General features: G+C 40.9%; 1 protein-coding gene across 1 annotated transcript in view; it reads left to right on the forward strand.

The window, feature by feature from the left end:
• LOC306911281 (putative E3 ubiquitin-protein ligase HERC1) overlaps positions 1-27,523 on the forward strand; it is a 57,829-nt gene that overhangs the window by 10,131 nt on the left and 20,175 nt on the right. Inside the window, exons 11-55 of the mRNA XM_079486511.1 lie at positions 441-575; positions 1,687-1,852; positions 2,132-2,257; positions 2,428-2,649; positions 3,202-3,354; positions 3,491-3,623; positions 3,861-4,052; positions 4,130-4,342; positions 4,424-4,597; positions 5,025-5,136; positions 5,398-5,524; positions 5,615-5,786; positions 6,036-6,333; positions 6,442-6,520; positions 6,611-6,659; positions 7,145-7,383; positions 7,467-7,664; positions 8,584-8,704; positions 9,203-9,443; positions 9,525-9,694; positions 9,802-10,055; positions 10,167-10,265; positions 10,355-10,519; positions 11,106-11,345; positions 11,440-11,523; positions 11,622-11,845; positions 12,212-12,475; positions 12,786-13,543; positions 15,336-15,537; positions 15,938-16,095; positions 16,816-16,899; positions 17,608-17,815; positions 18,626-18,753; positions 18,840-19,048; positions 19,131-19,399; positions 19,472-19,524; positions 20,072-20,269; positions 20,397-20,571; positions 20,662-20,911; positions 21,080-21,296; positions 21,407-21,669; positions 25,038-25,165; positions 25,807-25,931; positions 26,038-26,253; positions 26,332-26,459. Coding sequence (XP_079342637.1) covers positions 441-575; positions 1,687-1,852; positions 2,132-2,257; positions 2,428-2,649; positions 3,202-3,354; positions 3,491-3,623; positions 3,861-4,052; positions 4,130-4,342; positions 4,424-4,597; positions 5,025-5,136; positions 5,398-5,524; positions 5,615-5,786; positions 6,036-6,333; positions 6,442-6,520; positions 6,611-6,659; positions 7,145-7,383; positions 7,467-7,664; positions 8,584-8,704; positions 9,203-9,443; positions 9,525-9,694; positions 9,802-10,055; positions 10,167-10,265; positions 10,355-10,519; positions 11,106-11,345; positions 11,440-11,523; positions 11,622-11,845; positions 12,212-12,475; positions 12,786-13,543; positions 15,336-15,537; positions 15,938-16,095; positions 16,816-16,899; positions 17,608-17,815; positions 18,626-18,753; positions 18,840-19,048; positions 19,131-19,399; positions 19,472-19,524; positions 20,072-20,269; positions 20,397-20,571; positions 20,662-20,911; positions 21,080-21,296; positions 21,407-21,669; positions 25,038-25,165; positions 25,807-25,931; positions 26,038-26,253; positions 26,332-26,459 — 8,419 coding nt within the window. The remainder of the gene's footprint in view (positions 1-440; positions 576-1,686; positions 1,853-2,131; positions 2,258-2,427; positions 2,650-3,201; positions 3,355-3,490; positions 3,624-3,860; positions 4,053-4,129; positions 4,343-4,423; positions 4,598-5,024; positions 5,137-5,397; positions 5,525-5,614; positions 5,787-6,035; positions 6,334-6,441; positions 6,521-6,610; positions 6,660-7,144; positions 7,384-7,466; positions 7,665-8,583; positions 8,705-9,202; positions 9,444-9,524; positions 9,695-9,801; positions 10,056-10,166; positions 10,266-10,354; positions 10,520-11,105; positions 11,346-11,439; positions 11,524-11,621; positions 11,846-12,211; positions 12,476-12,785; positions 13,544-15,335; positions 15,538-15,937; positions 16,096-16,815; positions 16,900-17,607; positions 17,816-18,625; positions 18,754-18,839; positions 19,049-19,130; positions 19,400-19,471; positions 19,525-20,071; positions 20,270-20,396; positions 20,572-20,661; positions 20,912-21,079; positions 21,297-21,406; positions 21,670-25,037; positions 25,166-25,806; positions 25,932-26,037; positions 26,254-26,331; positions 26,460-27,523) is intronic.

The following is a 27,523-nucleotide window of genomic DNA, read 5'->3' on the forward strand; positions in this document are numbered from 1 at the left end:
GTCAAAGGTATCCAAGAACTGTTTGTTTTCCTAAATTCTTCAAACATCAAAAGAAAAGAACTATATATTTTTTCCTACTAGTCAATGATGTTGCAGAACTCAGAATTGCTGACATTCTTCCAAATGTCTTTCACTGTGTTCATCGGAAAAAGTCATGAAGACCCGGTATACACAGCTTAAGATAAACAAGCCACACATCTCTGAAGAAACAAACAATCTGTTCAGAAATTTATATGATAGAAAAAGCCTTCCGGCCAAAACCATAGCCATTTAACCTAAAATGAAAATATGCCAACCATCAGCCATTTGGTTTGTTCATTATCATCCAGACCTTTAGTGCATTTAATAACATTTACATCTTTCATTGTTTAGAGTTTGTACGGTTCGTTCTGGCATTAATTCACTGGGAATAATTAAAGTGGTCTGTGTGTGTTTGGCAGGCAGTTGGTGGCTTGGCACCGACCATTTTGTGTGGATCTTGAGGAGAGCACCTTTTCCTACCTTTGCAGTTTTTTGGAGCGTTATTCTGACAGCGTCAGCAGAGACACACCACCCGCCCCTTTCCCCTCTAAGAGGTAACCAGTTGCATCACAATGATTGATCAGTGTTATGTAGAGCCAAAGAATGTTGGATTTGGCAACAGATCTTGGATGGGAAGGGTTGTATGGGGACAAAATCACCACCAGCAGCCAAATGCAAGAACATTTTTGCACATTGCTAGGTCATTTTCATATCCTTCAACATTTGGGTGGGCAACCTCTAACATGCTGTGGATTTCTATTTGAATATAAATGTTGTTTAATGGACACGTTTCAAGACTTTTTTTTACATTTTAAGAAACAAAGTAAAGTCCAAGTCGAAGTGTAGGGTGGTGAGATTTGTTGAACAGTAGCGCCTTGCACGCAGCGTGAGAACCTTTCATTGAAAGCACAAACAAAAGCAAAAGTGTTTTTTGGTCAATTTAATTGCCAAAAATATATAAGTTAAATATCTTGTAATAAATTTGCATAACCTTTAAATAATTCATGTTTTTTTAAATACTAGAAGCTAATTGGTCGTGATGTGACATTTAGTTGACTTTTTATTTTAATATTTTATTTTATTAATTATTTTGTACTACTTTTTTATAATTTGTTTGATTTATTCTTTTTGGGAATGTGTTATTCTTTAGTTAGCTTTAGCCAGGTTCCACAAAACAAGTTTGAGGCTAAATAAAGAATATGGATACGGGTGGAGAATTCCATAACTTAACACTAAATGACCTTCCACCTGCAGTGGACAGTCTAAACTTGGGAATGCTAAAAAGCCCCAAATCAGATGATCTAAGAGACCGAGTTTGTATATATGGGTGAATTAGGTCTTTGATATAGCGAGGGGCAAGACTGTTCAAAGTATTAAAGGTCAACAGGCGAATCTTAAACTGTATGCGTGAGGAAACAGGTAGCCAGTGAAGACTGTGTAGCAGTAGAGTAAGTGAGCACTGGGCCTGGTCGCAAAAATCTCTTAATATTTGAATAATATTTCCTCACTCTCATGGCAGGGGTGTGATAAACATCCACAGGGTAACTGGCACAAACCCACGAGCATCTACACACCCACAGGGCTGAGGTCAGAGCAGCATATGGCCTGGCATTCTGTAAAGTTCACTTCATACTTCAAACGTCTCTCTCCTTCTCTCTTTTCTAGGGAACATCACCAGTTTGTGTTGTTGTGTATGAAGCTGCTGTCCATACACCTGTCTCTGGCTCATGCAGGAGGAACAGGGGCTACAGTGCTGGGCGCTCAGGGCCGGCCCCTCAGGAATCTGCTCTTCAGACTCATCGATTCCAATGTACCAGAATCCATACAACAGGTGTGAACTACAGAGCTTTTGCGCGGTCTGCATTTTGTGTGTCAATGATCCAACGCTCTACCAATTGAACTATATCATTATATTCTTATTCTCACTGGTTAAAAGTCCTAAAGGTTGAAATCTAGCTCTGTTATTTAAGACGCATATCTTTGAGGGAGTTTGAAAAGCGTCACAACTTTTAACAACCTTCAGGAGTTCAGTGTAACAGATTAGACCGAGTCATCTGTCTGAATGCCAGAATATGAGTCATGCCACGTTGATGGATCTGTGTGTGTTTAGGCGGTGATGAGCACGCTGTCCATCGGAGCGTCTCTGTTGCTGCCTCCTCTCAGGGAGAGAACAGAGCTACTTCACTCGCTGTTACCTCAGGGCCCAGAGAGCTGGGACAGTCTCTCTAAAGGACAGGTATACACAAACAGAACACACACAATGTTATTTAAAGGCCTAGATTAAAGAAAATGAAACGCATTTATGTGTGAAATGCATAATAATCCGTAACAATTTCCATTTTTAGATTATAAAGATTTTAAAATTGATGCACAGGTTTTAGGTATGACATTTGTCTATCTCTACAGCGTTTACAGCTGGACATGGTGCTAAACAGCCTGCAGGAACAGAGTCACGTGGCGTCTCTGCTCGGGTACAGCTCACCCGGAGAACTGAGCGCAGGTCTGGCCCTGCCGCCCACCCCTGACCGTCCCACAGGAAGTTTGAGCTCCAACTCCGAAGCTCCGGATCACCTCCACCTGGCCGAGGTTCTCCTGAAGACCCTGCTGCTCAGTATGGGCTTCTATACGGTCAGGCCACCAAACGTCTTAAAGTTCACCGGGGCAACATTTAACAGAGGGTCATGAAAATTTCTGTCTACCTAAGAAATTTGTTTCAGTCATAAAGCCAGATCAAACTACTTTTTGTTTTAGTACTAGCATAGGCGTGCCGTGCCGCACACGCCCTGAAAAGTAAAGCCAAAGCAAATTGATCGCCCCCTGGTGGTTTGCTGCAGTATAGGTCATAAACCCAGCCCTCTTCCTGTAAACAAACAGGAATCGTGGCAAACTGAAATTCAATTGCACTTCAGATATATTTTTGCTAACTCACTACTGTGCAGACTCTGGTTTCAAATCGACGTCACCACTGCAATATGTTAGCTCCGACATTTTGGCTTTATTGGCATTTTTCTACAATGGAAGTGAATAGGGGCACGTCGTCCATCTTTTATACGGCTTATGTTTACTACAGAAAGATTCAAAGCTCCAAAATGTGTCTGAATTTTAACATTTGTATTTTCTCAATTATGTCCATCAGTGAAGTTCTCCTTTTGAATGAGAACTGTGTGTTTGTGCGTGTAGGAGCGTGCGTTTGGAGAGCTGGAGAAGAACAGTGATAAACAGAGGTTCAGTCAGTCTCAGAAACAGACTGAAGCGCCATCACACTTCCACCACCTGCTGTCTGCTCTTCACAGACACCTGCTGGCTCACTGCTACATCCACACAGGTGCCGAGGTACAACACCTTCCCCTCTCACACCTCTCCATAATGCCTACACCTAGCTCTGAAATAATAAGTAGGCAGATGTAGCAGCTGTTTTATAATTATACACATGTGTGAGGCTGAAGATTGTGTGTGTTTGTGTGTGTAGGATGAGAGCAGCGTTGTGTTGCTTCATAAGCACCTCTGTTTGCTGCTGCCGTATGCAGCTGAGACCTTCAGGAGGTCCACATTACTGCTGGAGGAGAGCACGCTGGACAAACACGTCATCAAGAAACTGCACAGTAAGAGCATTTACTGACACATACACATGTGCGTGTTCAAATGTTTCATCCATCTTTCTGTTTATACGTTCCTTAATTCATCCATATATCCGTGTCAACTATTCATTCATTAGTATATCCCTCTCACAACCATCCATCTAAACTATTTCTCCATCCATCCATCAATCAATCTAATGATCATCCGATTACTAGCTCTTTTGTTTTTGTGTTCACTAAATGCGTGTGTTTTTTTTGTAGCTGTGTTGTTTGGCTCAGTAGCCGGCACCCTGCTGTGTCAGGTGATGTACTCCCTGCTCCTGCTGCCATTGGCTGTCGTTAGGCCCCTCCTCCCTCACCTGCTCACACTCCTGGAACACCTGAATGAGCTTAACTGTTACCTGCCCAATACGGCACACCTGGAGGACATGGAGTTGGAGGGAAGCACACAGGGTAAATACTATTAATTAAACACAATTTATTGTCTAAAAACATCACACAGTAGTGTAACGTCTACCGTCTCATTACAGAAGTGTCTGAAACCACGGAGCCGATCCTGGTACCCGAGTCGGAGGATTGGGAGTGGCTTCTGGACTTGGAGAGGTCTGTAGCTCTTGCTATTGGCAGATGCCTTGGCGGTATGCTGCAAGGCCCGCCCTCTTCCATCCAAGAGAAGACGACAGAGTTCTGGTTGTGTAACCCGCTCCTGAGAAACGGGCTGGACATGGACTTCGAACAGCTCGGTAATGACCATGAGGCAGCAGTTTTGTTTATACTGTGATGTACGACCACAAAGAAACAAGTAAACACATTCTTTTTTGTAGATTGGGCAATGGGTTGGTTGACGGAGGCCGTGTTCGTGGGCTGCGGAGATGTCAGGTTAGCCGAGCTGCGTCTGTCAGAGGAGAACACAACGCTGGTGGACCTCGCCCTCGGGTCACCACGAGAACCTGCGGGCGCCCTCTGGAGGAAGATGAAGGAGTATGCAGCGAGTAGAGGTGAGAACAAAAGTACAAGTTATTATATAAGTCATAATACATTCAATTGAATGAGAAACAAACAAAAAAGTAGATTATATTTCATTAAAAAATTCAAACACTCACCCTCACATCATTACAGATCAGTGTGACTTTTCTTCTTCTGTGAAACACAAAAGAAAACATTATGAAGAACATTGGCAACCAAACAACATTGGTCCCCATTGATCTCTATTGTATGGATACAAAACCAAACATTTCTCAAAATATCTTCTGTGTTCCATTGAAGAAAGGGTCATATATAGGTTTTGATTGACTTGAAAAAATGAATACATCATTTTTTATCTTTTGGGTGAAATAATCCTTTACGCTATAAAGGAAAATCAAGCATAATTGACATATTGACATATGTATCTGTATCATACTATATGTGTGTGTGTTTCTACAGACTGGGACAGTGGGGGGTCAGGATCAGATTCTTTATTAGAAACAGCGTGCCGCTGCAGTTTGGCTGCTCTGCTTAAACACGCTGGTCTTCAAGAAGCATATTGGCAAGATAAGTAAGTGTCACCAACATCTATTAGATGCCTTTCTCACTCCATGTCTCACTTCTGCTATAATATACTATTAGTTGAATCACTCCAGATTAAAGGAATATACAGTATTCCCAGAACCACTCTTATAGCCGTGGTCAGCAATGTCTGTACTGGGTTATATCTCGCATGATAAATGGCACAGCTATGATGGCTCATTTGTCAGAGTTGAATGTGAACTGACTTTTGTAAATGCTGAGAAATGTAAACCCGTCATTGTGTGCGCAGATACGAGCCCTGTGAGGTGCTCATCGAGATTTATCAGCTGGTGTATAAAATCCGCACAACCCTGCTTTCATATAAGGAGAGTGTAGGAAGCACGAGCAGTGCACAGCCTACATCTGCCACCAAACAGGTAACTCACCAGTAAACATATAAGCAAAACTGTGTATGTTACAGTTACTCTTGTTGAACTTCCTGTTTCTCTTTTCTACTTTCTGTTCAGGCGTCGCCGGGGTCTCAAAGCCCCAGCGAGGAGAGGCAGGAGGCGGGGAGCTCAGGAGAACAGGCAGGAAGAGACACAGATCCCAGCATCCAGACGCCCCACACAGCTGAACACAACCAGGATGATCCATTAGAAGAGGAAACACCCAGCATCAGCAGTATGTACCTGCCGGGTAAACACACTGCTTTCTGTGTTTTTCACACAGCGAGTGTGTGCTGTCTATTGAGCTGTATTTCAAACATTTTATTGTGCTTTGGGGATAAATATTTAAAATTAAACAAATCATAAAGAAGACATATTATTATAAGATTAATAGTTTCAGTTTACTCACCTTCCACGTAAAAGCAAGAGTGGTAAGTTATTATATTATTCTCATTAATGCACGAGTTACAGTATGTGCCTGGTTGTGTTTACCTACCAGAGGTGCTGCAGTGTTTCCTGGCCACCCGGGAGGCCATGCAGCTTCAGCAGAATGAGACTGTGTACGAGTCGTCTGGAACCAGCACTTTACCCAGCAGCACTGAAAGCCCCGGTACCCCAGACAGAGAGCCCCCGCAGCGGCCCTGGGAGCATCGCAGCTCAACCAGCCAGGGTCTGTCCTTCCCTGCCGCCTGTCACCTGCTGGTCTCACGCTGCCTCTTCCTGCTGCTGGGGGTGCGAGCTGCCTGGCAGGAAGAGAGTGTGTCGTCACAGACGAATGCCGAGAGCGGCACAGTCAGGTCTGTGTGTTTTGTATATTTGAAGCATGTGATTTTTGTAATGTAACATTTCATAGGGAATGACAATTGCAGGTCATTTTTCTGAGTGATGTGTCTCTTTCTCCTCAGGGCTCCACTTTACTATGAGGGACTTGGCACAAATATGGAGTTGTTGTCTCCCTCTGAGAGAAGATTCGGTGAAAGAGAGGTATTTGCTACGTTTACCTCCTGAGGATATGCATTATATGGATCTTTTCTATGGTAACTTCTCATTGGTGTTGTTTGTTGTCCTTTTAAGATAACCGAGCAGTCTAGAAGTTCCTCAGGGTCATTCAGGAATAAAATGGGTGGGTGGAATATGTTATGATCTGTATATTATTACATATCTCACCTTGCATTCTGATCCCACATGTCTAATCTCTCAAATCTAATTCCACGTATCTGATCTGTCACATGTGTGATCTCACACATCTGATACGTCACACTGTCTGATCTCAAAAATCTGATCTGTCACATGTCTGAGCTCATGTATCTGATCTGTCACATGTTCTATTTCACTAACATGAACTGTCACATGTATGATCTCACTTATCTGATCCGTCACATGTATGATCTCCCTTATATGATCTGTCACATGTATGATCTCCCTTATATGATCTGTCACATGTCTGATCTCACTTATCTGATCTGTCACATGTCTGATCTCCCTTATCTGATCTGTCACATGTCTGATCCGTCACATGTCTGATCTACCTTATCTGATCTGTAACATGTCTGATCTCTCCCATCTGTAATACTTCCTTGTACTGATCAACTGTATTTTTTACCTCAGGCCTGCCTCTGTGTTCTCTGGGCATCATGAAAGATGCCTGGGAGCGACTGCGGCAGTGTATCAGCCCCACTACCATTGTGTGCCATGGTGGAGGGGGCACCCCTATACTGGGACATGTCTTCCATTTTCTGTGTGGGAATCTCCTCCGGACATCAGCTCTGGTGGACAAAGATGGAGAGGCGCAGGCCGACCCAAAAGCCATCACTGTTGCCATGGCACAGCAACACCAAAGAGCACAGGTAGGAAACCCATGGCTCATAAAATCAGTTAAGGAATAATGTTGGTGTAGAGTCACATACAGTGTTTGGTATCCTGTGTTCAGGTACGTTTAGAGGCGTTGTGTCAGATCTCCTCATTCCTGACTGAGATGGAAGAAAAGAACACATGCTCTCTAGCGCCACCTCGATTCCCTGGCCTCCTGCAGTCAGTGCAGCTGCAGTTCCTCTCTGGATGCTTTGGTCTTGGAGCACCAATCACTGGCAGTCTGACTGCACCCAACAACAAGGTTCATCATTACACTGTAAGACAGTCTGAAAATGTATATAATGTATTTATATAGAGTAGACGATTATGCAAGACGTAAACCCCACCACCCCAGAAGCACTTTGTGTTTCATTCTCCAAGATGTTTGTTTACAATTGATTCAGTTCTAAATATTCTGTCGGTTGTATCTGTACCAATGTTGTTTACGTCTTACGTCTGTACCAGTGTTGTTTACGTCTCATTAAAGTCACCCGGAAGTTCAGATCGTTTTTACTTCCGTATTCTGACACATTTCCGAGTGAAAAGGAATTTCAAAGGAGAAAATAAGTGGGTGTGGCTTGCGTTTTTCACTAAGTATCGATTGGATGTGTTAAAACTGCTATTGCATTGATTTTGAAATGAAACTGACAGCTGACTGACATGTTGAAGGGGAGGAGTTAATGGATGCTCCGCCCAAGCTCTATTATTTACCACATTTGAGGGCGGAACTGCATTTTCAGATTTTATTTGAAGATTATGAGGGTACATGAATTTTAAAAGAACATGGCCTACATTGATAAGCTTTTTACTGTAAATCTGCAATATTTCATGAACAAAATAAGAATTGTCATTTTCTATTTCACTGGGACTTTATATATTTTTCCATGATATAACATTATACTTGTTTTAGGTTTCTAATTTGTTTTTAAACTAAGAACTTGTTTTTTTAATCTGGCTAGTTTTTAAAATAGTTTAGAGTTCTTTCTTTCCCATTTCATTGCAAAATGATCTTAGTCTTACTGATGTCAATTTAACTTTATGCACAAAAATACACAAAATGCATGTTTAATGTTTTTACTGAAATATTGAACAAGATGATGAAACATGCATTACATTAAACTTGTGCACATACTGAGATATAACTGTTTGTGTGTATTTGTTTGTGCTCTTTTGTCGGTCTGTGTTTGTATGTGTAGGCTGGGACTCAATCGGCCCCGACAGGCGTTCAGAGGGATCTGCAGTCTGCGGCTCACACACTGTACCAGCAGCTTGTGCGTGTGCTTAGACAAAAGGTGGCGCAAGAGAGAGAACAAGCAGGTTGGTAAGACCTTTCACGGAGCCTAAATCTACATAAAGGTTTTGTAAAATTATATTTAATTTCAGAACAGAAGGTGATACACACCAAGATATAATTGTCAACGGTGAGTGCATTGAAGTAGTAGATGAATACAAATATTTGGGGCCAGTCATTGATGCAAAATCGGGTGCAAACACAGGGGTTATTTATAAGAAAGGGTTGCAAGGAGTATGTTTCATGTCTAAGCTTTGGTTAATTTGGTGTGGATACACATATAGGATACTGGTTCTTTTCTATCACTCATTTGTGGAGAGTATTTTGACTTTCGGCTTTATTGCTTGGTATTTCTCACTGTCTGTGGTACATAAGAAAAATGAAATAAGATTGTTAATATGGCAAGTAAGATTGCAGGTCAACAACAACATGGTATGACAACATAATGTGAATCTGGAGTTGTAAGAAAATAATTTAGTTTGTTGGGTGAACATTTACAGTATTTGTGGTCGGTCTCATTCCAGGCTCTTGTCAGCACCTGCTGCTAGCTACGGTCTTTGCTTTGAACTTTCACTATCAGCCTGTGGATCTGGTGGTGATCATTAAATGTGGCGTCCTGGAGATTTTGTCCACGTTGACCGATAACACATGCGTGCTGGTGAATCAGCGCTGGCTGGCCGCGTCCATGTCGGGTCACATGCAGCTGGGAGGAGCGGTGAAGCTGGCTGCGGCCAGACACCTGCAGATATTTGCCATAGCTGCCAGGTGAGATTATGGATTTGTAATTAATCTGAGTTTGCCTATTGGTTGTTTAGTCAATTATTCCCTGATATACTATAAAAAAAGTGCGTGCGACACATCTCGCTCCTGTGAGGAAGCTTTGCCATTGGAGGTGTCCCAGGCTCTCATGGATGTCATGAGCGAACAGTTACAGGGTTTGTTACATGCAGTCCACCAGGAGGGGCCAGAAAGAGAGTCTACAGAGCATGTGCAAGAGGAGACCTCCAAACAAGAGAGTAAGTAGTTGGATTACGGTAGCGAGTGCCTATATAAAAGAGTATAGTTGTAACTGTCGTATTTATTTTTAGTGAGTTTATTGATATTTATATACAATTTTCTTTAGATTTAGGTCGTAGCAGCAGGGTTGTAGAATCCCAGCTCGCAGACTTTCTGGTCTTCCTAAGACGCATTTTGTCGCTAAGGGTCGCCAAAAGAGCCTCTGCGTTTGTGAAGTGGATCGATCCGCTGATGAACATCATCTCATATAAGTGTAACTCAGGAAATCTGCGTTTCCACAACCTGCGGACGAAACTGCTGGCCTTCCATATTCTAGAAGCTCTGCTGCCGACGTGTTCAGACCCCACCATGATGAAACAGGTAAGTTAGGAAGTGCTTTATTTCTTAAATCCAATAGTTGTTGTTGTAATAGTGTAATTGAAAATGATTTAAAAATCTGATATTTAAATTCCATTTTCTGTTTTCTTTTAGATTGTAGAACAGTTGTTTAACCTTTTATCCGCATACATGTGGGAAGAACCCGTAGCCTTGAGAAAACATGAAGAAAAAGCTTCAGAGATCTCAAATAAGGTATATAAACGCATCTTTATCCATCATGACGTTATATTCATATTCACTTCAAACACAGTTTATATTGTCTTCGGTGTGTATTCCCACAGGGCGGAAGTGAGGATGAATGTATTCCGATTGGGGATTTCTCCTTTGATCCTCACAAGCTGATTTGTTGTTCTCTGGAGAGTGGGAATATACTGTCCCACGGGTCGGGCGGTAAAGGATACGGTCTGGCCACCACTGCAATTACATCAGGATGCTTTATCTGGAAGGTACAACATTTAAAAAAAGTTTCCTATGACATAACCAAAAACTGTTTAAATGACCCTTTCTTTTCCTCTCTTTGATCTATGAGAGTAAAAGGGAGACAGTTATAGTTATATTATCTATGACAGTTATCTATGACATGATATTTTGAAGAATGTTATTCATTTTCAGTTTCCATCTACTACAGTTTTTTTTTTCATCTAAATTCTTCAACATATCTCATTTTGTGTTCAACAAAACAAAAGGGGATATTTCACGTAAAAATTATGATTGTGTCATCATTTAGTTTAAATGTCTTTGTTCTGCTGAACACACGGGAAGATATCTGGAAGATTGTCAAATCTCACCCCCCCATTGACTCCCATAGTATTTATTTTCCCTACTATGGTAGTAAATGGTGGGTGAGATCTGACATTCTTCCAAATCTCTTCCTGTGTGTTCAGGTAAACAAAGACATTTATAAAGGTTTGGAACAATCTAAGGGTGAGTAAATCATGACAGCATTGTCATTTGTGGGTGAACTATGCCTTTAACACAATTTCAATCTTTTTAGACATCTGCAATTGACCTCTGTCATCTTGTCTCCAACAGTTCTATATCACTAAAGAGAACAGGGGGAATGAGGGGACGTGTATCGGAGTGTCCCGCTGGCCCATCCGCGACTTCAACCATCGGACCACAACAGACATGTGGTTGTACCGGGCGTACAGCGGAAGCCTGTATCACGGTGGAGAACTGGGCCGAGCCCTGCCCTCATTCACCCAGGGCGATACCATAACCTGCATTTTAGACATGGAGGCTAGAACCATCTCCTTTGCCAAAAACAACAGGGTAAGTGTTGAATTTTGTAATATTGAGTCTTTTGTAATTGAAGTCTGATTGGACTAACCACGGTGTTAAATGTGTTTTTATGTGGGGCGAATAGGAACCCAAGTTGGCTTTTGAAGGTGTAGATGCCACAGAACTCTATCCCTGTGTTTTATTCTACAGCAGCAACCCTGGAGAAAAGGTTGGGATCTCTGAAATCAACACACCAATAGCTAAATAACAATCTTTTTAAAATGGTTCATGCACATGTACGTTATATTTTCTCCCTCTGGACTTTAGGTGGCGCTGTGTGACCTGCAGATGCGTGGGATGCCAAGCGATCTTCTGCCAGGTGAGCCCTTGTGCAGCCCGCGGGCGACAGTCCTGCTGGAGTCCATCGTTCAGCTGCTGAGACGACTGTATGTCAATGACGAATGGGTTCATCATATCAACCAGCACATGTTAAACAAGCTACAACTGATCCATCCACTCATGAGGGAGGGAGCGCACTGCAAAATCAGTCAGTAGACTTTGATGAATTTCTTTTATTTTTGTTTTTTTAAGTGATTGATATTTTGGAAATATTTACTGTGTGTGGCCTTAAAGGGATAATTCACCCAAAAATGAAAATTCTGTCAACATTTACTCACCTTCGAGTTGTTCCAAATCTGTATAATTTATTTTTTCTGATGAACACAGAGAACGATATTTGGGAGAATGCTTTAAACCAAACAGCCTGTGAAGTGAAGAACAAAAAAGGAGTTTCATGGATCTCAATGCTTTCAAAGTCTTTCATCAGATGACTTTAATGACTTTTAAAGATGTTGTATTCTGTTTTTGACACCAGGCTCTACCAGCAATGAATCGGATGATAAATGTGAGGTGAACAGAGAGAGGGGCTCTATTTGGGCTGATGTGGGGACATCTACAGACCACCTCTCCGGTCCAGCGGGTCTCTCTGATACCCAGCTGAGCGTTTTGTGCACGGAGGTCTGGCCTGTCATGGCCCTCATCGGAGGAGTGGACAGCGGTCTCCGTGCCGGAGGGACTTGTCGGCACAAACCCAGCGGGCGACGGGCAACTCTTCTCGGGGTATTGAAAGAGGGAAGCCCACTGGCTAAACTACAGTGGGAAGAGACAGATTTTACTGTGAGGTAAGTACATGAGGACACGCAGTTTCTTTGGGATGTTATTGATGGGATGTGTACCAGCATTGTCATTATCTGTATACAGACGTCATTGTAATCGTTGTATGTGTCTTATATCTGCCCTGTTCTTTTTGGCAGTTGCATGTCTGTTTCTTTTCTTTTTCGATATCACTTCCCTTGTCTTGTATTTGTCTTTTGTCCTCTTAGTTTTTTTTCTAATCATTATATCCTTTCCACCCTGTTTCTATCTTTTCCTGTGTTTCACTTCTACATCTTCATACTGCTTGTGACCTGCTGTGGTCCCACTAACCCAAAGCTTCCTGAATTCTTGGTCACCTAGCGACACCCCTCTCTCCTTGCTGGAACCGTGCGACGTACCCCAGTTGGACATGTCCCGCTGCTGCGGTCTCAAACCGTCTGTGCTCTTTGACCTCATCCTGATGACGGGCATCTTAGAAGAGCAAGAGTCGCCACCCAGGACGTCCGGATTGCCCCGGAATAGAATCAGCTCAGAGGGTGGACCGCGCAGCGAGCTGGAGAGGCGCCTGGACGAGGACATTGCACGCATCATGATGGACGAAGACGGAATGGCCTGCTCGGTGGACGGGGAGAGGAAAGGGGACACCCAAGATGATGCGTTCAGACCTCTGAAGCAATCGAATGAAGAGTGCGGTGGCACCCCCTGTCCCCTGATAGTTGCACTACAACCCCGTGCAGACTTCTTTGCTCTGGAACTACGTGCCATACGCATTTCCTACCTCCTGCTGGGGGCGCTGAAGTCTCTGGCTGTCATTCTGAGCTGCGGGAAAATCTCCGACCTTCTCCTGATTCCCAGATCGGAAGCAGGGGCCAACATAACTAGTCCTGATCCAGCGAGGACTTCTGCCGACGGGGAGGAAAATGCAGAGCTGCGCTCTGTGCTACAGTTTGTGGTACGGAGCATGGTGAAGTGGGCGGTCAGACCCTGTCCGATCAAACAGGCCGTGGCTTTGTCAGATCTCGAAAGAGCTCAGATCATCATCTTTAAAGGAGCGCTGAGCAGACTGCAGGAGGATGGAAACAAGGAACACAAGGGTTTGTACCTGGTTTTTACTAAGCTAGAATCCAGTGTGTTTTAGTATGTTGATACTTGCTGTATTCAATGCAAAAGTTATGAAATATTCAAAAAGACATTTTATTGAACACAGCGTTTTCTTGGATCTTTAGAGATAAAGGTTTGATGTTTTGTGAAGCCACATTTCTCTAGAGCGTTTTCTTTAAATAATGCATGATTTTCATTGAAACTATCAAAAATATATTAAAGTTTTTACAATTTAACTTTCAAATTCGAACATTTATCAAAATCGTAACATTTGAAACCATAAATGATAGTGGATTGGATTTAATATCTCTGTATTTTGAAATAAGTAACAGGAATCAATTGATATTTAAACAACATATTTACTTGGTTATCAATTTTCAATAAAATTTTTGTTGTACACACAATTTTTTAGAGAATTTACTACAGACAAAGTTTAATTGAACCTTTTGTATCTTAATTTGTACAAATTTAAAGGAAAGCAATAAAATAATAAAATGAAAAACAAATCGCCACAGTTCTGCTGTACAGATCCACCCCATTTATGAATGAGTTATAATAAACACAGTTGGGTATATAGAGGCTAAAGTTATGGATTGCAGCTTTCAGCATAAAACATTAAAAGGGGTCATATGGCGTGAATACGTTTTTGTGTGTCTTTGGTTTGTTATAAGTAGGGCTGTGCAATTAATCGAAAATGAATCGACAATTTTAGCCTTCATTAATTACAAGACAAAATAACCCAAGCAAACGATTATTGTGCCGCATTCCATTTAGCAAGGATCCTCTTTTCTTGTAGTATAAATCCACAGCGCACCCTTTTCTTTACAGTGGTTCAGCAGTGCTATTTCTTTACATTTATTTTTCAGTTAAATTCAATGTTTAAAGCAATGATTTTCTATGTTGTTTTATGGGTTAATGAGTCATCGTGTTAAATTATCGGGATCTCAATATTGGCCCAAATAATCACAATTATGGTTTTTGGCGTAATCGAGCAGCCCTAGTTATAAGTTGCCCATGCATGCATGTATTAGAGACGTAAAATTGTCAAAATGTAAGTGTCGGCACAAAAGATGCATTCTATCTAAAAGCGAATGCTCACCCAGACCTGCCTGAAACGTTCGGTACAATTGCTTTGTAACTACATTTCCTTCACACGCTTGCAGTATTCGACCAATCACTACGCACTGGTTAACTGGCCAATCATAGCACACCTTGCTTTTCAGAGCGATGAGCTTTGTAAAAATCTGTGCGTTTAAGAGAGGCGGGGCAAAGAGGAGATACTACCATGCACGGTATGGTATTTTGGTCAGTCCAGTCCAGTGTCTGTTGAATTTCAACAAAATCAAACCTCAGGATTGACAAAGTCATCCAACACTAATCTGAAAGACTGACGGCATGACAAGACACACGAAAACTGTGATAAAAATCAAGATTGTCACATAAGAAATATTTTTTGTCATGGACAAATATTACTGTTTAATTGCTTTAAAGTGAATATGAACTTGTTTTCTTGCAGAGCATCTTTTGTGTTATTTTGACCTGTTTTTCCAGTTTCCATTTTCTGCAAATAAATGCAAATAGAAACAATATTTTTATTTTACATTTGGCAGAAGTATTGTTTGTAGATTACAGAATGAAACAAAAATTCTGAAAAACAACAAAAAATTTAAATGGTCTCTTTATGTTTCCCCGCACTGTAACTCAATCAACAGTTGTCATTATTGTATGTAGCGCACAGCAACAACACAGTTAATGTGTGATTTAACCTGATTCGTGTGTTTTTAGATTCTGCAGGTAATTCTTCATCTCAGCCCGTGTCCAAATCATCCAGTTCAGTCTCACTGTACAGCAACGGTTCTGAGGGAACCGCCATCTTCGGCCAATCAGCTTCCCCCTCCACCAATGACCTCACAGCATCCCTTCTTACAGCCCTGCATGCTGACGGCCTGGAAAACTTTAACCCGTTCCTGCCCATCAACCTGCTGCAGTGAGTTTCTGATCAGTATCTGATTTACTTGTGAAACAGATCATTTAACATTCTCCGTAACATTTTGAGAAAATCAATGCATAAAATAGTGAATTTAACACGCACAAACACATGGTAGCATCCTTCTTATGTGGATGTTGTCACTCCAGATCGCTGTCAAATGAGACACACACTCACACACAGGTCACTCAGAGCACGTGTGAGAACACAGGTGAGTGTGTGTGTGTGTGTGTGTGTATGTACAGCTGTGGCTGTGTGTGTAACTGTCTAAATCTAAGCACGGCTTGATAACTAGAGTCACATGCTCATAAAACGCTATGAAAACCCACATCAAATGCTTTGGGTGCTAGCAGTTTTTCTGTTTTTGTGTGTGCGGGTGTGTGTGGCTGGGCTCTTCTAGGCGGATGGTTCTGGCCCGTTTTCCCACATTGGCAGGTCTTGTCCACAGTCCGGTTCTGCCCCCCGGGCTCAGCCTGACTAGCTCAGCATCCTGTGAGGGGTTTACTGAGCAGCAAACCAGCTTCCTCGAGCCCTGCGGCCAGACCAGGACGCCTGTGGGTAAGACTAGACAACAGAGAAAAGCATCGAGATTTGAGTTTAATGTCCAACTACGGCACAGTTCACCCAAAATGAAATTCGACAGCTTTAGTCACCATTCACTTTCACTGTATATAAAAAGAATACAGTCAGTGCATGTTTCGCATGTTTGATTATTTTGGTTGTCATATACTAACTGAATGCGAGAAATTGTCGTTTAGTTTTTTCTGGAATTTCACACCCTATTGAATGGCATCTTGAAACTTGCAAATAATTACATTTGCTTGTATACAAAATAAGATGTATACATTTATTTTGAATAGTTTTAATAAAAAAAGTTTTAATAAAAAAATTATACAGTTAGTGTAACGCTCTGACAGAATAAACAAGATACTCAAAAAATAAATAAGAAATATTTAAGATTTAGTTCTTTTATGTACAGTAATAATGTGTTTTTTCTAAACCTTTCTGTCTATTACGAGGTAGATCTAAACAAGGTTCCAGATTCTTTTGATGTGGTCTCAGTGTAACTTTTTAAATACCAAAAAAGAAGACAGTACAATGTGTCATTTCATTGCAACTTTTCTTACCTGTATTGTATACAGTAGCACATCAGACTTAACCTTGTGCCGCATCGTTCATAAATCATAAATCGCAGAATAAGAATCATGTTTTCTGAAACAACCACAGAAATAAGTCCAGCCCAGACACACGTTTAACCTTTTTATTTCTGTCCCTTAGAACAGCCCCAAATGTTTGTCCCTGTTCGATTACTTGAAATGGGCTTTTCAATGAGACACATCTACAGGGCCATGGAGGCAGCAGGTACTAAGTGCTTACAGGAAGACCAGCGTGATGTGCTTTTTACAGTAAAACTGCTGTCAAATTTGGGAAACAAATAGCTGCTGTTTAATGATGCCAATTCAGAAATATCAATAATAGGTTATTGGGTTAGGTCGTGTCTCAGTTTTTTGTCATCCGAGTATGCTGTTATTGCACTAAATGCACTTAAAAGTCCCATCTAAGCCCTTCAATTTAAAGGGGCACCACCAACAAATTTAAATTCTGTCATGAATTACTCAATTTCAAGTTGTTCCAAACCGGTATACATTACTTGTATAGACGAAAGATATTAAGCAGATTGTAAGCAACTGAGGTAGTCAAAAAATGCTAGTCAAAGGTGCCCACGAACTGTTTGTTTTCCTAAATTCTTCCAAATATCTTATTTTTGTGTTTCTTCTACGGTAGTCAATGGTGCCCCATAAATGTCGGTTGCTAAAATGGTTGTCAAAAAAACTGTATACCGGTTTAGAACAACTTAAGGGTAATTCATCACAGAATTTTCATTTTTGGGTGGACAATCTCTTCAATTCACCCTGTTCTTGAAATATTAGTGGAGCACTTCACAAAGTCTATTTGTGTTCGTATTAATGTTTTCACAATTAAGTAAATAAAGTCAAGAGTCAATCATAATGTTTATTGAATCACTTTCTTGGGTAGTGGTAGCATATTGTTCTATGACCTCTCTCCCAGGGGTCACGGGCGAGGTGGACTCTCGCACCATTGAGGTTCTGGCCAGCTGGATGCTGGAACACCCTTTAACTGAAGAGCAGCTGGCGGTAGAGGGTTCGTCAGCAGGGGGCGCCACCGATACGCCCTCATCTGAAGGTCCTGAGACACTGCAGTGTCCCGAGTCTCCTGCCCCACTGACCCTGCAGGACAGCAGGGAGCCCAACGAGAGGTGAAAAACTACCACATAGTATCTTTCTGGATGTCTCTCGCTGAAATAATGTAATGACTTTGTGAATGCAACACAATGAGAGGTTTGCACATTTATACACACTTGCTTACTATAACTTGAAGATTGGTCTCATATCCCCTTAGTTGGGGTTCGTGGTTAATGCAGTTATTGCTCACAAAAAACAGTTATTTAAGTATAAAAATAGCAATGAAATGAAGTCTGGCCAACTCTCAATAAAAATAAAGATAAGACCAAAACATTTATTTAAATAAAGTTAAAGCGATAATTCACCCTAGAATTCAGATTGGTTGTTTATTTACATCAGGCCATCCGAGATATATCTTAAAATCTGCACACACGCGTCCTCCCTTACTATATAAACAAACCAGTGTCCGTTCACGATAAAAATCTGCTTTACCGAAATCCAAAAAAGGGATTTTGTAATTGTATAGCTCTTCACAAAGCTTCTATACAGAAAGCACACTGTGGAAAAATGCAGATGGAGGTAGTAATAATAAAATGGAATAATATAAATGTAGAAATATGAAAAATATGCCTATAATCTTAAAGTAGGAAACTTGGAAAATGTCTGTTATAGAAAACATGGCATTATGGCAAAGAATTGTGTTATTTTATTGTATTATTACGGTTTAACATGTACAAATTACAAATCTATTATGAATTACATAACATGCTTGAATAAAGACACACGGAAAATATGTAAAAATGTAATTATTTAGCAATAAATATAACTACACACAGCATCAGCACTTGCAGGTATTCTGACCTGTTTATTTTATCTCTTGCCAGTTTGTTAGCAGGTTTGGACCTGGTGGAGAGAGAGAACTTTTTAGATGTTCACTTGACAAGAAACAGACCTCCTCCCGCACGAAGACAGAGATCTGGTGTCAGCCAGAGGACTTCCTTCAGAAGAGCAGGTGAGACTCAGACGCAGTGAGAGTTCAGAGCGACTAGAGATTCGATGTCAAATATAAACGAGTCTCGCATGTTGTGATGGTTTCAGATTCCCCATCTCCCAGTCCTGTGCCTATGCTGTACAGACAGGAAGTGGGTGGGTCAGAGTGGCCCGAGCGGGCTGAAACGCATCCGTTTGCGGCTGAAGAGGAGTCTGAACTGGGCTACATGGACGACCCGTACCACGAAGAACCGTACGAGGAGCTTCTCACCCCAGAGTTCATTAGCTCGGAGAGGGACACGCTTTGGATGGTGGAGGTACTGGAGACTATAATTTTATGTTTTAATATTTGTTGCAATTATAACGGTTTTCATCCGTTGTTTGTTATTTCACCCCCAGGGACGAGAGGAACATCCAGAAGCTCATGAGATGGTGGAGTGTGAACTGTGCAGCACTCTCACCCTTCAGTTCAACAACCACATGAAGCGACATCACCCGGGCTGCGGTCAAAGCGCTGGTCGCCGTGGTTACCGCAGCAACGGGGCTTACGTGGACGGCTGGTTTGGAGGTGAATGCGGATCGGGCAGCCCTTATTATCTCTTGTGCAGTGCATGCAGGGAAAGATATCTGGCTTCCAACCTGGGCATGATGAGCTCCAAACAGGACAGGTGCGGATTGAATGGAACATAGGAAAAGTTTTCAAACTACAGTGCTACAAACTACAACTTTTGTTATTTCAGGGCGAGGGGTTTGGTGTCTGATCTTATTGGTCAGTTGGATGGTACATCAGATGGTATGTGTGCAATATTTCAAATGCATAAATAAATATTAATTATTAATATTAACATTAAATAAAGCTGTGAAGTACTATGTTGGTTGTGTTTTTTTAAATAACGTTATTCAATCTTAAGGTTATTTCAATGTTTGTTTGTTATAAAGGTCATAGTTCATCCAAAAATCTGTCATAACTTACTCACCATTAAACATGTATCACTTTCTTCGGCAGAACACTAAAAGATATGTTGGTTACCAAACCACAATGGGTGGTACCCATTGACATGCATTGGTTTTGTGTCCATTCGATCGATAAGAATGGGTATCGCCGTTGTTTGGTTACCGACATTTTTCTAAATATCTTCATTTTTGTTTTGCGAAAGAAAGAAAGACATACAGGTTTAAAATAGGGAAAGGGTGAGTAAATGATGACAGAATTTTCTTTAATGTCTTCCATTTTTAAGGATTGATCAAAAATAGGTTGAGATCACACAAGGATGATTTTCCCACTCCTACATTCCAGAGGAATATGTGGTAATTTTGTAATGTGTTTGTGTGTCCGTTAGACGAGTGGGATCCAGGTAACCCGGAGGATCTGGACCCAGACCGGTTGACGGGTTTGGAGGATTTTGGGACTCTTTTGAGACCACTGGGTTTGAGTGAGAAGAAGCCAGTTCCCGACCCGATTCCTTTCTCAGAGCACGACCCGCTCGGAGCTCTGGCCAGCGGCTCTGTCAGTGCTGACAGCAACCTGCTTTACAAAGGTAACATTGCATGAAACCAAGAATGACCTGGGTGACACCATCCACCTCCTGTTTCCCTTTAGTTTTTTAGGTTTCGCACTCTCTTTTTGGCTTTGAGAATTAAATGTAGCACATTGTTTGTGAGCAGGTGTGGTGAGCACAGAGCTGAAGAGTTCTTCTGTTCCTCTGAGTCTTGGAGAGCAGGCGGCATCTCTGCGGGAGCCTCAGGAGAGACTGCTGGCTCTGAGGAGAGTCACCTCCACTGCACAGATCCTGCTGGCTTATAGCATGGTGATGAGAGCGCTCTCCCAAACCTCCTACAGGTAACACACACACACACAGAGTAATATTTGTACTGTAATATAATACAAAAGTTTTTTTTAATAATCTCAAAAAAAATTTGTATCTGTCAGTAGTTCTGTGTGTAACCAGTCTAGTGGTCTCGAGGCTTTGGGTTTGGCCGACATCCGCATTTTGGTGCGACTTATGTGTTTAGCGGCAGGGGGCCGTGTCCACACAGCTGCGGATCAGCAGGGGGTGGGGCGTGGCTATGTGAGCGATTGCACAGGCTCCGCCTTCCTGTCTTTCCTCAGCTCAGCTATTGGCAGTTTAGTGTCCCACAGTTCTGCTGCCTACAGAGAATTGGTGGATATCTGCACGCAGGTACGCACTCGCTATCCGTTTCTCTCCCCCGAGATGTCATCCTCTTTGCGGTTTGGCTCACTGATCTTTCTCATCTCATTAGCCTTGCACACTTCTCATCATTTTCTCGTTTTCTGCTCTTTTAATCATCCTGTCTTCTCGTTCTCGTCTGCATCTCCTCCTCCTCAGGATCTCATGGCTGCAGCTACAGGAATGAACGTCAGCGCCATCACCGATCCACATCAGAGGATGAAGAATGGCTCCTCCTACAAAAGGCCCACGCAGGAGCCCAGGGAGCTGACACCGCCTACTTTTCTGGTCACGCAGAGTTTGGTCACCCTGCTGACGGAGAAAGGCATCCGATACCGTTACGGTGCGGAAAGAAGCGAATCTGCTGAATTAAAGGGTAAATAGTTGTATTGATCTGTCTGCTGTTGTCATAACCAGTGCAAACAAGAATCGCACAAAAATATAATTTTTTTCTAAAAAATCTTGATGAACTCCGTTATTGGACAGAAGGAGGAAGTCCTCAAGTCTCCAGTCCCCCCAAATCTCACGCAGGTGTGCGTGTCGGCCCGCTGGAGCTGGCTAATGCTTTGGCTGCCTGCGCACTGTCAGCCAGGTTGACCAGCACACACCGTCAGTGGGCGGCACAGCAGCTGGTCCAGGCCCTGGCCGTCTCTGAGAAAGAAAACAGTGCCAGACCCCAGACCTACAGCGACATGGCTGGAGACCTGCGCAAGTGCTCCATCAGAAAACTTGAAGGACATCAGAACAGGGTAAAGAGAAGGTTAATACTAACATAACACTAAAAAACTAAGTTATTTGTTTATTATTTATGTTTCTATATAAGATTAGTAAATTTGTATTTGAGTTCTATTTTAGTTTTTGTGTATTTATGTAATTACAGTGCTTTTTTCTAATAAACAGAATAAACGGATACGTTTTAAAAATAAAAAATTTAATAAACTATAATAAATATTGCAAATGTTTGGACACAACATGTTTGGGTTTAGAATTTTTTTGCGCTATAACAAAACTTAAGCGACAAAGCTTTTTATTAAGGTATGATATCATTACGCACACCATTTTATCGGTAAAAGGACAACTGGACTGAAACAGCCTGGAGACAGCAAATCTCGCAAACATTTTGCCACACATTTGCTTTGTCAATAACAAAACGGCACAAAAACTGTAAGGAAATTGTTATTTGGAACCTGTGGGACTTTCTTTTTCTGCAGAAAGTTGGTATCAGAGCAGTGCCAGTCCCCATTTACCTCTATTATATGGCCACAAAACCAATGCAAGTGAATGTGGTTACCAACATTTTTCCAACAGATAATAATTTAGACTAAACAATAGTGCAAGTGATTAAGTGTGCATAAATTATTGACATTAGCTGTTAAAGTTGCAATGCAATAGGTGAGTTAATGCAGTTGTTGAAGTTACAGTGCAGTGGATGAGTAGATGCAGTGAATAGAGTTACAGTGCAGTAGATGAGTAGATGCAGTTAATAGAGTTACAGTGCAGTAGATGAGTAGATGCAGTTAATAGAGTTACAGTGCAGTAGATGAGTAGATGCAGTTAATAGAGTTACAGTGCAGTAGATGAGTAGATGCAGTTAATAGAGTTACAGTGCAGTGGATGAGTAGATGCAGTTAATAGAGTTACAGTGCAGCATATGCAGTTAATAGAGTTACAGTGCAGTAGATGAGTAGATGCAGTTAATAGAGTTACAGTGCAGTAGATGAGTAGATGCAGTTAATAGAGTTACAGTGCAATAGATGAGTAGATGCAGTTAATAGAGTTACAGTGCAATAGATGAGTACATGCAGTTAATAGAGTTACAGTGCAGTAGATGAGTAGATGCAGTTAATAGAGTTACAGTGCAATAGATGAGTAGATGCAGTTAATAGAGTTACAGTGCAGTAGATGAGTAGATGCAGTTAGTAGAGTTACAGTGCAATAGATGAGTAGATGTAGTTAATAGAGTTACAGTGCAATAGATGAGTAGATGCAGTTAATAGAGTTACAGTGCAATAGATGAGTAGATGCAGTTAATGGAGTTACAGTGCAGAAGATGAGTAGATGCAGTTGATAGAGTTACAGTGCAGTAGATGAGTAGATGCAGTTAATAGAGTTACAGTGCAATAGATGAGTAGATGCAGTTAATAGAGTTACAGTGCAGTAGATGAGTAGATGCAGTTAATAGAGTTACAGTGCAGTAGATGAGTAGATGCAGTTAATAGAGTTACAGTGCAGTAGATGCAGTTAATAGAGTTACAGTGCAGCATATGCAGTTAATAGAGTTACAGTGCAGTAGATGAGTAGATGCAGTTAATAGAGTTACAGTGCAGTAGATGAGTAGATGCAGTTAATAGAGTTACAGTGCAATAGATGAGTAGATGCAGTTAATAGAGTTACAGTGCAATAGATGAGTACATGCAGTTAATAGAGTTACAGTGCAGTAGATGAGTAGATGCAGTTAATAGAGTTACAGTGCAATAGATGAGTAGATTCAGTTAATAGAGTTACAGTGCAATAGATGAGTAGATGTAGTTAATAGAGTTACAGTGCAATAGATGAGTAGATGCAGTTAATAGAGTTACAGTGCAGAAGATGAGTAGATGCAGTTGATAGAGTTACAGTGCAGTAGATGAGTAGATGCAGTTAATAGAGTTACAGTGCAATAGATGAGTAGATGCAGTTAATAGAGTTACAGTGCAGTAGATGAGTAGATGCAGTTAATAGAGTTACAGTGCAGTAGATGAGTAGATGCAGTTAATAGAGTTACAGTGCAGTAGATGCAGTTAATAGAGTTACAGTGCAGCATATGCAGTTAATAGAGTTACAGTGCAGTAGATGAGTAGATGCAGTTAATAGAGTTACAGTGCAGTAGATGAGTAGATGCAGTTAATAGAGTTACAGTGCAATAGATGAGTAGATGCAGTTAATAGAGTTACAGTGCAATAGATGAGTACATGCAGTTAATAGAGTTACAGTGCAGTAGATGAGTAGATGCAGTTAATAGAGTTACAGTGCAATAGATGAGTAGATGCAGTTAATAGAGTTACAGTGCAGTAGATGAGTAGATGCAGTTAGTAGAGTTACAGTGCAATAGATGAGTAGATGCAGTTAATAGAGTTACAGTGCAATAGATGAGTAGATGCAGTTAATAGAGTTACAGTGCAATAGATGAGTAGATGCAGTTAATAGAGTTACAGTGCAGTAGATGAGTAGATGCAGTTAATAGAGTTACAGTGCAGTAGATGCAGTTAATAGAGTTACAGTGCAGCATATGCAGTTAATAGAGTTACAGTGCAGTAGATGAGTAGATGCAGTTAATAGAGTTACAGTGCAGTAGATGAGTAGATGCAGTTAATAGAGTTACAGTGCAATAGATGAGTAGATGCAGTTAATAGAGTTACAGTGCAATAGATGAGTACATGCAGTTAATAGAGTTACAGTGCAGTAGATGAGTAGATGCAGTTAATAGAGTTACAGTGCAATAGATGAGTAGATGCAGTTAATAGAGTTACAGTGCAATAGATGAGTAGATGCAGTTAATAGAGTTACAGTGCAATAGATGAGTAGATGCAGTTAATAGAGTTACAGTGCAGTAGATAAGTTAGTGCAGTTATGAAAGTGATCCATTAGTGCAAATGAGCATATTTCAGATGTGCAAGTGAGCAGTATAGAGTGCAAATGATGCTGTGTGTGTGTAAACAGTCCAATAGAGCAGATAACATGAAGTACTGGTGCGTACAGTTCAGTCATGCATAGCAGCCCTGTAGTGCAATGTAAACGATGTTATAGCAGCTTGGAGTTCAAGGTAAGAGGGGTAGTGGAATCAGTGGGGGCAGAGTTCAATAATGAAACAGCTCTGGGAAAAAAGCGGTTTCTTAGTCTGCTGGTTCTTGTCCGAAGGCACCGGAAGCGCCTACCGGAAGGCAGGAGAGTAAAAAGTCTATGAGCGGGGTGAGAGGAGTCCTAGAGAATGCTGCGAAATCATGCCAGAACCAAGGAAAAATGTGCAATTAATAAACATTATAGCATAAATGGCTTTTCTACAGCATCACCGAATGTCATGTGGTGCTCAGTCACTTCAACCGGACTTCAGATTTCTGATTGGCTGTTGTGTTTTCAGGTGAGCAGCTGCGTCTGGAATGCAGAACAGGCTTTGCTGGCCACCAGCTCACAGGATGGTACCGCTCGACTGTGGAACATCACACCAAACACGGCAGAACTGCAGCATACACACACCTGCAGTGTCAGGTGAGACACACACAAATGTATAGATTTAGACACGAGGAAACAGACAAAGTACGTCAATTTAAAAAAAGCTTTTCCCGTTTGAAATGTAGCTGTATCTAACTAAGGTCACGTTTACACGGCTTTTCGTTTTTGAAAAGTTACGCATACACATGACAGCATTATCAAAACGGTCTGCATCTACACGGATCCAGGAAAACGGATTAAAACGCTGCAGTATGCACGCCAGGCCAGTACATGGCGATGTTGTGTAAAGAAACCGGATGTGCCTTGACACAAGCACAGTTATGAGTCAAAAGTGCTTTTTAAAAGCATTGGTCGACGTATATGTGTGTTCAAAGTCTGGCGAATGTAAATAGTGTGTCTCCACTGGTCTTATTGGTGCAGGAAATCCACATCCGCATTTTCAGTCCCCCAAAACGCTGTTTACATTTATACGGATAGCCAAAATGCATACTTTTTTTGCGTTTTTAGTAGAGAAAGGTAAATAGCCTCTAACCTTGCCCTTGGGGGTGTCTGCATTTAAAAATATGATTGATAAATAATATAATTATCAAAATATGTCATTGTAATTATAATAAGCTATGTATAAAACCGAGGTTTTGAATGGCTAGGTAAACACGCTTGCATGTGTGATACTGTAGTGAGGATACACAGAGCTCAGATGGATCCATGGGGTCTCATCTGCTGTCCGCTGTATCATGGAGTACAAGAGGGACACTGCTGGCCGCCTTCCAGAACAAACTCATCAACATCTGGACCGTCACCGGTGAGACCTGCAGCTGTCTGCCTTCGACAAACATCACAGCTGACAAATATTGTGCTTTACCGAGCAATAATGTACAACTGAGCTATTCTGTCAATGTTTCCTGCAGGTTCTCGAGCACACGTAGAAGCTCAATCCTCGTGGGTCACGGCGCTCTCGTGGGTCCAAACCTCCACTCCATTCCTCAGTCAGGAAGCCTGCAGCCAGACAAGCCCTCCTGAGAGTTTACTGGTGGGTCGGCTTGATGGCTCTCTCTGCTGGTTGGAGGTCACAGAGGACTTAAGGGTGGAGAGCACCGAACTCGCGCACTGCCACAGGAAGGAGGGTGCGTCTCAATAGACACAACACAAGCTATCTTCAAAATTCAAGCTTTATGTTTATTTGTATTGTTTTCTTCGCTCAGCACCTCAGTGTGTGGCCTGGTACAGTGTGGATAAACCGTTTGCCGTGGGTTATCCAGATGGCAAAATTCTTTTAGCGGCTGCAGAAAGCTACGAAACTGATCCGCCCATTCTTCTGACAGCATTTCCCGTAAGTGTGAACTATGAATTTCCCCAAAAATCGGGTTTTAAAGGGGTACACATACAGTGTAATTGGTATCTCAGTTAGGGTCCCATACTAGAACACAAAGATAATACATAATTAACTAATAAAGTCAAAAAACGTTAAATATATAATTCATTACAAAACCGAAAACATAATTGCCATTAGAGTTGTTATAGTTTTGTTTTTAGTTTTATTGTAGTTATAAACTATACTATATACCACTATATTAGTACCATATATAATAATATTTTAAATCCACTTTAACTATCAGATTTTTATTGTAGTTATAAACTATACTATATACCACTATATTAGTACCATATATACTAATATTTTAAATCCACTTTAACTTTCAGATTTTTATTGTAGTTATAAACTACACTATATACCACTATATTAGTACCATATATACTAATATTTTAAATCCGCTTTAACTTTTAGATTTTTATTTTTATTGTAGTTATAAACTATACTATATACCACTATATTAGTACCATATATACTAATATTTTAAATCCGCTTTAACTTTCAGATTTTTATTGTAGTTATAAACTATACTATATACCACTATATTAGTCCCATATATACTAATATTTTAAATCCGCTTTAACTTTTAGATTTTTATTTTTATTGTAGTTATAAACTATACTATATACCACTATATTAGTCCCATATATACTAATATTTTAAATCCGCTTTAACTTTTAGATTTTTATTTTTATTGTAGTTATAAACTATATTATATACCACTATATTAGTCCCATATATACTAATATTTTAAATCCGCTTTAACTTTAAGATTTTTATTTTTATTGTAGTTATAAACTATACTATATACCACTATATTAGTACCATATATACTAATATTTTAAATCCGCTTTAACTTTTAGATTTGTAGTTTTATGTTAATTTTGGTCAAACAATTTTCAGCAATTTTAGCAATGCTTTCCTCATACATTTTTTATGTTGCTATATAAAATACATTTTTTGTTTATAATTATAATTGTAGTACCTTATACATTTTTCAGTATTTTTCTGAGGCAACATTT

The sequence above is a fragment of the Barbatula barbatula genome, assembly GCF_947034865.1.
Source record: "Barbatula barbatula genome assembly, chromosome: 22".
Taxonomy (NCBI): Eukaryota; Metazoa; Chordata; class Actinopteri; order Cypriniformes; family Nemacheilidae; genus Barbatula; species Barbatula barbatula.